General features: G+C 38.4%; 1 protein-coding gene across 1 annotated transcript; it reads left to right on the plus strand.

The window, feature by feature from the left end:
* Positions 1-2,461, plus strand: rxfp3 (relaxin family peptide receptor 3). The gene has a single exon (XM_066712131.1). It carries the CDS (start codon positions 511-513, stop codon positions 1,858-1,860), a length of 1,350 nt encoding a protein of 449 aa, XP_066568228.1. The 5' UTR covers positions 1-510; the 3' UTR covers positions 1,861-2,461.
* Positions 2,462-10,085: the final 7,624 nt, after the last annotated feature.

Genomic DNA, 10,085 nt, shown 5'->3' on the forward strand with positions numbered 1-10,085 from the left:
TGACATAAAAGCCAAGACGCGCATCTCTTTCACACACAGCATTTCAGATAAATGCGATAGTGGACAGTCCAAGACGCTCGTAGACACCTCCTCTCCAAAGACAACTGCATTTTATTTGAATCCGCAGCTTCACCCAAGCAGCCTGGGTTGAAAAGTTCAATTTGGAGGATTGGGAACTCTAACCACCAAAGGGATATGTATCTTCCTAGGAAATGCTGTTATTTTGATATCAATTCTGGTTTAAAAATGTAAAAATGCTACTTAGTACATTAATAATTAAGAAAGTTGGTGATGAATGTACAACAGCTTCAAAGCGTATTCCTTCTACAGAATCGTGAGCTGCAGCTAAAAGCATGTTTTAATATCTGTGCTTTTGAAAGTCATTTTACCGATAATAGCCTGTTTGTTCTAGGATCAGTCCCAAAAGACAATGAAACGGCAACAAACGACAAGGACTGGACATGAAAGCAGGTGGATAACAAGGCTATTGAAGGTACCCAAAAGCAGTACATGAAACATCATACAACAAATCATTTAAAGTGCAACCCCAGGGCGACGGGACTGAAACATGGGATGGATGTCCTTTTTAACGACAGTGATGCGGCTGTAAGTTCAGAGATGCAAGCCAAACTGGACCGGGACATATTTGGGATGCTCCCTGCTGCTGTATACAATTACAACACCAGCTTTATGTTCAACAGGACAAATCGGTCTTGGGCGGAACTGTTCAATATCTTGGAGCTGGATAAAGCCGATTTCGTGGGCGACGGATCTGCTATCCTGAGAATCTTCATTTCTACAGTTTACTCTGTCGTCTGCGCCTTGGGGCTCATTGGAAATATACTGGTCTTGTACCTTATGAAGTCTAAGCAGGGATGGAAAAAATCGTCCATAAATCTGTTTGTGACCAGCCTGGCTGTAACCGACTTCCAGTTCGTCTTGACCTTGCCGTTCTGGGCCGTGGAGAACGCTTTGGATTTCACTTGGCTGTTTGGCAAAGCTATGTGCAAGATCGTGTCTTATGTGACCGCCATGAACATGTATGCCAGTGTCTTCTTTCTGACCGCCATGAGTGTAGCACGCTACTGGTCCGTGGCCTCAGCCTTGAAGAGTAAGAGGAGACCCCCTTGCTGCTCAGCCAAGTGGATGAGCGCACTGATCTGGGTAGCCGCCATCCTGGCCGGTTTGCCCCACGCTGTGTTCTCCACAACCTCCAGAGTGTCCAATGAAGAACTGTGTCTAGTTAAATTCCCCGACAACAGCGGCGATGCCCAGTTTTGGCTGGGGATTTACCAAGCGCAAAAGGTGCTGCTGGGTTTTGTCATCCCCTTGGCAATCATAACCGTGTGCTATTTGCTCCTGTTGCGCTTCATCACCAACAAAAACGTCAACACCTCTAGCACCAAGAGAAGATCCAAAGTGACCAAATCCGTGACTATAGTCGTGCTTTCCTTTTTCCTGTGTTGGCTGCCCAACCAGGCGTTGACAGCATGGGGGATCCTGATCAAGCTCAACGTGGTCCACTTCAGTTACGAGTACTACACCACCCAAGCCTACATCTTCCCGGTGTCCGTCTGCTTGGCTCACTCGAACAGCTGTTTGAACCCCATCCTGTACTGCTTGATGAGAAGGGAGTTCAGGAAAGCTTTGAAAAACCTCTTCTGGAAGATCACGTCTCCTTCGGTCACTAACATGCGGCCATTCACGGCCACCACTAAGCCCGAACTGGACGAGCAGGGCAACGCGTTGGTGCCTCTGACCCCGGCTGAGCCCGCACTGATATTTTACCCCCCAGGAGCGGCCATATACAACGGCAGGTACGACCTTCTCCCCAACAACACCACGGAGCAGCGGTACTAGATCTCACATGGAGGGACAGCACATCAGGGATCTTTACGCATTCGTGTCCATGCTGCCCATACTTCATATCTGAGCACTGGCTTGTCATTTGGCTACATGTATTTTACAGATTAATTCTGATGATAACACACTCATTTTTAAAAGTGAGGACTGCGTTTCTCTCCCACCTGTTCTTTTAAGTATAGGAGAGAAGATCTATTGAAACTGCCAAAAGAAAACAAAAAGAGAGGGAGAAAGTAAACTGTATATTTTATAAGGAATGTGACGCCTTTTCTATTCAAACCTTCAGCCCACCTCTAGTAACACATTTAAGCTTTAATAAGTGTTGTATTGTAGCAATAACCTGGTGCACTATGGTTGTACATGGATGTGTTGTTGCTTTTATAATAAACCAGACAGAGAAAAATACATCGTGTAATATCAACAAAATGGAAGGAACATTTTGATGCACTTTTATTTGAGTTTCTTATTGAAGTATCTTATATGTACATCTAAATATCAGTAAACATTTTGTGGAACCCCATTTGTAAGTGCTATTCATATTACAATTGTTCAAAGTTAATAAAGCTTTTTATCGCATTATGTTGTTGTTTGCAAAGTATGGTATTTTAATATATTTTAGCAATATCTTAAACAATATATTTTTCTTGATTATAAATATATATTTATACATGTTAAAAACGATATAACTCATGCGCTATAGGGATCCGTTCTCATTGGAAAGTTTGTATAATTATTATTATTATTATTATTATTATTATTATTATTATTATTATTATTATTAATTGTAGCCTCATTATTTAAAGAAAAACAAAGACTTGCTTTACCTAAGAGAAATTCTGCACTGTTGGGTGTATTGGGAGGTCGATGTTAAGAAATAAATCTGGGGTTTGTTTCCTTGCATTGTTTTAATCAGTTATTTGGACTGTCATAGCAACCAGATCAATTTAGAAAAATGCACAATAATGTATCAAAGTGATATTGGTTAAGTGTACTAAAATTTGTTGTGCGTATGTATACTTGGACAGTGGTCCATTCAGCATTGCACCCATTAACCTAGGTCTTCTACTTGAATAAAATCAGCAAATCCACTCATTTACAGGTAATATGCATAAAAGAGCAAAACACTTTACATTTGCAATCACTATTGATAATTGCGGAAATACCATGAACTATACGGCAATTACAAGATAGCCTAACAATAACCTACGAGTGATTAAAAGCCCTCCAAAATTAAATTAAAAGTAATTCGCTGAGATTGAAAATCACTGAATTGGAATTGCTGTTAACTCTAGGCAGGGTGTCCTAATCTCCTAGATTGCGCCAATTAGTGTTTGGAATGCGTAATCAACCGGCAGCACTTGAGCGCAAAGCACAGACACCTACAACTTGCATTTGCATTCCTTTTGAATCATATTTGAATCCAATCTAAATCTTGCAGGTAGCCTGTCCTGAAGACACAGATAGACTTATTATGATCACACTGAAGCATGTCAGTGTGTATAAGTATTGAGAAAGAAGTACAATAATGAAAAAAAAAAATCAACAACAGCAGAACATGAAATACTGGTAACCAATAATTAATTAATAAGTAGTTTTTGTATTACTTACAACAGCGGAGGAGTACACAGCAGCGAAGTGGTGCGATGGAATTATATTGGGTAGAGGAGATCAATGTCATTCGTATTTAGAGGAGCTAAAGGTCACTTTTTACATATTTAGAAACCTCTGAACTTTTGGTAAACTAAAACTTCTCGGGACATAAGCCATCACGCATGTGCAGTTATTCATGACAAATGTAGCATTTGCAATGATGTCACTTAAAATGTATGTATTCATAATCTGTCAAATGATCCGGATATCAGATGAAAGAGGTAGAAGAAAACAAAACGCACACAGTAAAATTAACACTGAGCAATAGAGTAATCTGATCATTAATACATATTTCATGCATGCGTAAGAAAGGTACAGTACAGACGTAACCATCACTTCATTGTTATATAGAAGCTAATCCGTTCCAGAAGCTCATTAAGCCGTTTATTGTTCCCCTAGCACCTACTTTTTGATGAAGTCCACAGAAGTCCAGGCAAAATTAATGTTTTCGAATTCTTTACAGAGCAAAAATATTCCTTTTGTAACCTTTTAGACGAAAATGTTACACAACATTTTAAATAAGGCATTATGGTGCATTATGTAAATTTGAATAACAACCCATGATTTACAGTAAATTCACTTAATTGCATTACAAATTCACTAAATAAATCTGTCAGTTTGTAACGCTTCCCTGCATTTTCTAGAAGAAGAAAGTGTGGAATAAACATAAACACATGCACAATGCTGACAAACAAACCAAAATACTTCTATATGTTCAAAATTGATTTGAGCTACATGTCTTACTATGCCATTGTTTGTTAATCACATGTACAATGCTAATTCTGCATCGCGATAAAGAAAGCTCTGAGCCACACTGATTCAGGCTTAAATCTAAAATGTTCCACTCTTTCATGTACAGGCTTATTTCTAAATCATGTGATATGACTGGCAAACATGGAGAACATGGAGCGAACATGCTAGATATGTAGCAAAGGACAGATGTATGACACTGGCACAGTATGGCACACTAGAAGACCACCACAGGGTTGTGTAGCTGTAAGTGACTGGGTGGCGTCATTTCCATTGAAGAATGCCAAAGCTGCATTAAGCTGTTTGTTGTAAGGTGTAAATGTGTCAAAGTGTTCTCCAGCAGATATTGCTTTTGCTAACAAGCATACCGAGGCATGATTCCAAACTCTAAGGTAACCAGAGATGTGAAACAATCCCTTCAAACCTCCAGCAGATCTCAAGAGGAGATTTCTGACATCTGCCGCCACTGATGAAGTCATAAACTGTTTTGCAACTGTGAGACAGAGCCAATCACGAAAAACAGGCAGCAGACTTGCTATTCATTTCAGCATACCAAGTTCATTCCCTCTGCATTCACCCTGAAAGTTGCAGATCTCCCTAAGAGTGTGAATAATGAAAGAACACAATTCTCTGATGAAGTATTTTTAAAAAGCATGTAATGTAACTCAAAACCTTTACCTACCTGGGAATAGCAAATTATAAATGTGTGCCTGATCACAGTTTAATATATTGCCAGAGACCAATTTGTACTAGGCCTACTTGCCCATAAAATAGGAATTTGGTGCGAGATTGTAATTAGTGATTCGTGGGGAGGTCAAACTTTTGATTTGGTTTAGATCTGGGACGCTTCAGAACAAGCATTAGGCGATTGATTCTATTACTCCTTTACAGGATTTTGTATTTGACATCTCTCAGACACCACTCTCATCAACAAACTACTCCTTCCTTCCTCCAGTCCCTTGTCTCTTACACGCTCTCACTCTGTCAGTTCCCCTTGATCGATTAGTCATGTCTGCCTCTGGGGGGTCCATCTGCCTGGATTCACTCTTTGAATAAAATTGTCATAGTTTTTCTCACTTTGCAATGCATTGGAGGATGACGGTGCCCCCCATGGCTCAATTTGTTATCGGTTGCAGTTTAACAACATATTCCCATTGGTAAGGTCCTGGCGTTTCAAATGCACCTTCATTACCTGCAAAACGTCTGGCCTTTAGGACCAGAGATGTGTATCCTTTGTCTATAAGACAAACATCGACTGATCTTTGGACCCCTTTCATAAAAGCCTTCAAACAATATTTCAGTCCTGGTGCCAGAACTGACGTTTCCATGATTTCAAAGTCTTTACAAACCCATTTACTGCAGCTCACTTAGATGAACCTTATCAATCAGGTGGTTTCTGATTTTTCCATCTGAAATTACTTGTAAAAGTCTCATATTGCAGGACTTCAAGTAGTTTTCCTGACCTGGTCATTTGAGTAGAAAGCACCAGTTGTGTACTCCTATACTGGTGAGAACTACCTTTCCTTGTTATAAAACTTATACTATATATAGATATACAGTACACGTCAAAATTGTGGAAGTCAGAAATTATGTATGAACTGACTAGGGGAGAACTAGGGGTTCCTCTCTCTGCTACCTGTATTAGCAACATATTTCTGTGCCCGTTTAAAAATATACTATAGACACTTGTGTGGATGAATCACACAACCGAAAATCCATAAATATGTTTTAATGGTGATTCAGCAGCAACGCAGAAAAGGCATTTTCTGTTATGGTTCTCTGTCTTTCTCCTACGCATTAATCAGCCTTTTATGTAGTATTACAGCACTATCTGTCACAGCTCTTGTTTATGTGACTCACAACCCCACATATCCTTTTTTGCCTTGCGAGAACCAAGAATTGTACAATAAAGTCAAGAGTAACACTTTGCAATACATCTACTCTACAGAGTTCACTGTCAACCTTAAGGATAAGACAGATAAAGTGTGCAGGACAGCCAAAAAGTGGACAGGAACCAAAAATAAGTTATGCGACCAAAAAGAGACTAACACAAACACAAATTTTCTTACAGAAGCAAACAAATATCATACCTGAGGAACATGTCGTACAGTGTGGGGTGGGACAAAAGTATTGTAGTGGAAAGCTTTTTTTTTTTATTCACCAAGGTAGAAACATTGAGTCTTGAGATACCATTTGAACAGCTAAAGCTATGAGGATAATATTGTATTTTGTGAAACCATGTAATCAGTTATTTCAAGATCACATTCTAGTACAAATAGTTAGAAGACGAATGCTTACCAATTACCTTACTTACGGCTCATTAGTCACTCACCCTACTGTACTTCTCAAAGCACACACCCTTACAATTATAAATCCTACAACACAGAAAACAGCAAAAAGGACTGAAAAACATGTGGAAATTGACAAGTAGGACTATGCATTTAAATTGAAATGTTTTGTATTTGGAAGCCACTTGGCCTTTATGAGGTTTGCAAATTCATTCATCTTTTGGCAATGCTGAAAGCAGTAAACTAAACACATATAATTGAGAGCTGGATGAAAGATATGAAGAACAATGAATCTGAGTTAATCAGTTCCAACCATCAGTTACTCCCTAGGGGGGGGGAGCTGCCAGTATGACACATCTTTACATGCCCAATCCTTAAAAAAAGGGCCATCTCAAAATATCCGTTTCAAAAACAAGGGAAGCTATTGTTTTACACATCTAACTGCCATTCAGATCCATGAACCTGTGCCAGCCTTGCTGAATACCAAACACTGCACTGCACAATGAGTACATCTCAAACCACCTGCTACGCAAAATGAAAATTCAATACATAATGGCAGGGTTGCATTAAGTAGAATCCTCTGTCAAAGAAAGCCATTAATTATTGCAATTGTAATTTGTGTTGTTCCAAATTTAGATTTGGCTGAGGCCCATGTCTGGGAATAGCAGCTTTTGAAAAATGTTAGTCAATGGGATTATAAAATAGTTTGGAAAGGGAGAGAAAAATAAGAAAAATTACGATATGGAGATTGGGCATCCCCAGTGGGTCAGTCTCCCTGGAGTGCTGGGTGAGCCCTCAGTATCTTTGCTGAATTGACCGAAATGCTGGTGGGACTGGGGCTAGGGAAAGTCTTACTCATGTGTTCAGTTTCCTGAGAGAGAGACAACTGACCTCATACCTCGTACATTTCAGTTACCTTAGGTGAGAGAGGTATTTCAAGCATGGCAAGATGGATAACAGTTTGTTATTTAAAACTCACCTAAAGATTACATAAAATTACATGAAATTGTATGTTTATTTTTACACCCTATAAGGACAAGATCTCACTTTCAAAACAACAGTCTAATATTAGCTGAAATCGTGAAGAAGTGTTTTGGTTTGTTAGTTGGCACCATCATGAAAAACAATCACTTAATTTCAAACAGTGCCCTTTCATGCTGGAAAATGTGTTACAAAAATGTGTTTTAAAATATGTATAAACACCTGTATAGAACAATAATGACAAGGTTATCATAACACTGAGAAACTCCCTCACAGCGACACTTGCATTTACATAATGCCCCGACACACTCTTTGTTTTAGTCTACTATCACATCAAACGAGATAAGTAAAGCACAAAGCAAAGGTCTGAGTAAAGGAAACATCTTTGGCTTCTGTTAAACAAGTGACTGACAGATCCTGAAGAGAGCAAATAGTTGGTTCTTCAACAGAACTGCAACTTAATACTTTAATGCATACAAATCCCGAGTAATTATAAAGATGGCAATAGCTGCTCGAACACAAAAAAACTGAAGAACACATTAGCATGTATACCCTAGACTGTCCCAATCACTCACATCCATTTGTGGCTTTACTTCAAGGCATTTCTTTATGATCAGATATATTCTACATACTGTACCAGTTCTAATTGTTTGATTCAAAATATCAAGGAATAACAGGAAAATTAAATAAAAGGATAATTTAGAACAAAGGGACAATAATAAAAAAACATTTCACAGTTATATAGTCATCATTTTTACAGTTATGGTTGGGAGAGGCACAATTCTAAGGTCACCTTGAACTTAAAGATCGACAATTAACAACTCTGCACATCTGTGTTGGGAAGAGCAGACACCAAGAGACTAGTAATGAAAAGAGCACACACCGTATAATACGTGTTCAAGGTCTGGGTGATGAACAAATCCATAAATTCCCCCGTGGCAGGAAAAACTATTTTGCTTCATAATGTGCCTACTATAATCTTACTGACGATCTATCTCAATATATAACACAGATAAGTTTAAGCCTAGGTGCAGCACATTATATTAATATTTATGTGACCTTTATCGGTTGTTTAAAATACACAATACGAATATCGAAGATACTTAAATCGTTAAATACTAGGCTCTGACCTATAAACATTGCCATAAAACAGGAGCTTGTGCATTTTATTTAAGTATCGTTGGAAAATACAAGACACTATTTAAGGATTTTTGTATTATTTAGTAATGTCTCACTGGTCAAGCATGCAATACCATAAGCAAATGAATCACTACTTTCAAGCTTCAACACTTTTATTAAAGCTTAGGAAATCTACCTTCAATCAGATTCTGTTTTATGAGTGATGTGGAGGTCTCACTTCAGGCATCACCTTCATTCAGATTGAGCTGAGATTTGAGATATGCCACAGCAGCAGGCCCACCCTTCTGTGCAACAAAGAAAAACACTGCTTTCATCATATATATTTGCATAGATATGAAATATGCTCTGGTGTTTATTATGTACCGTTTTTTTTTCTTAAATTGAAGAACTCAACCAGCACAATTGCAATGTTATGAATGGCTAAGCAGATATTTCAAATTGGCAACCCCCGCTTTGAACTGGAGACAAAAATATTATTCTAGCTGCAATCATCTTAATTAACACCAACTGCAAATCATATCACAGTTTAAAGACCCTTTTGAGGTTGTGCAGGGGTTTATTACATGAAAATCCCCAATGTTGTGACAGACCAAAAACAAAACTAATTTTGTCTCCCAAACATGAAATCAAACCCTGACAAGATGTGTGGAATGTCACGGGACTGAGCAAAGCATGGTAAAATGAACAAAAACAAAAGAGACCAATCTGCTTGAGCTCATATGACCAGCATCAGATCGTTTAAAAACTAAATGTTCTGGACTTCTTTCCGTAATGGTTCATAATGTAACATGACTTATCAAATATTGTATTTACTATACAGGGGATAAGGGGGTGGGTTCAAGGTGGGGGGAGGTTGGCAATGGATACAGATTTTTCTGTATTGCGGTTTGTTTTGTTGGCATGTTTGCTTTATAAATTAATTACAACAAAAAATATATATATATCGGTTAAACAAATTGGTGTTTAGCCCCTGTATAAACTTTTATATCCCTAATTTATCATTGGCACCCTTTGGCACTTTTAGCAAAGTATACAAACCAGACTTTGGGCACTCACAACAATAGAATATCAAAAACTGTAAATGCTATTGTTATGCTTTTAACCGGATGTAAAGGTGCAGTACAATCTACATTTGACCTGGTGCCAAGCACAACAAGGCCAACAGTCACTTTAAAATAGCACCCCCACTGCAAGCGAACTCGACGGATTCAAATCGGAAGACTTCAGAGCACTTAAGGAAAAGACACCACTTAAAAGCTAGAACACAGAAGCCATTTTCAAGCAAAAAACTAATCAAACCAAAAAAAGAAAAAAAGAAACATTCTGACTTTTTGCTTTCTTAATTAGGTCTGTGGAGAAAAACTGTTTTAAAACACCCACACCAGATTTCTTACTATGTAAGGGATATAGTTG

Source organism: Amia ocellicauda, chromosome 8 (assembly GCF_036373705.1).
Source record: "Amia ocellicauda isolate fAmiCal2 chromosome 8, fAmiCal2.hap1, whole genome shotgun sequence".
NCBI classification, from domain to species: Eukaryota; Metazoa; Chordata; class Actinopteri; order Amiiformes; family Amiidae; genus Amia; species Amia ocellicauda.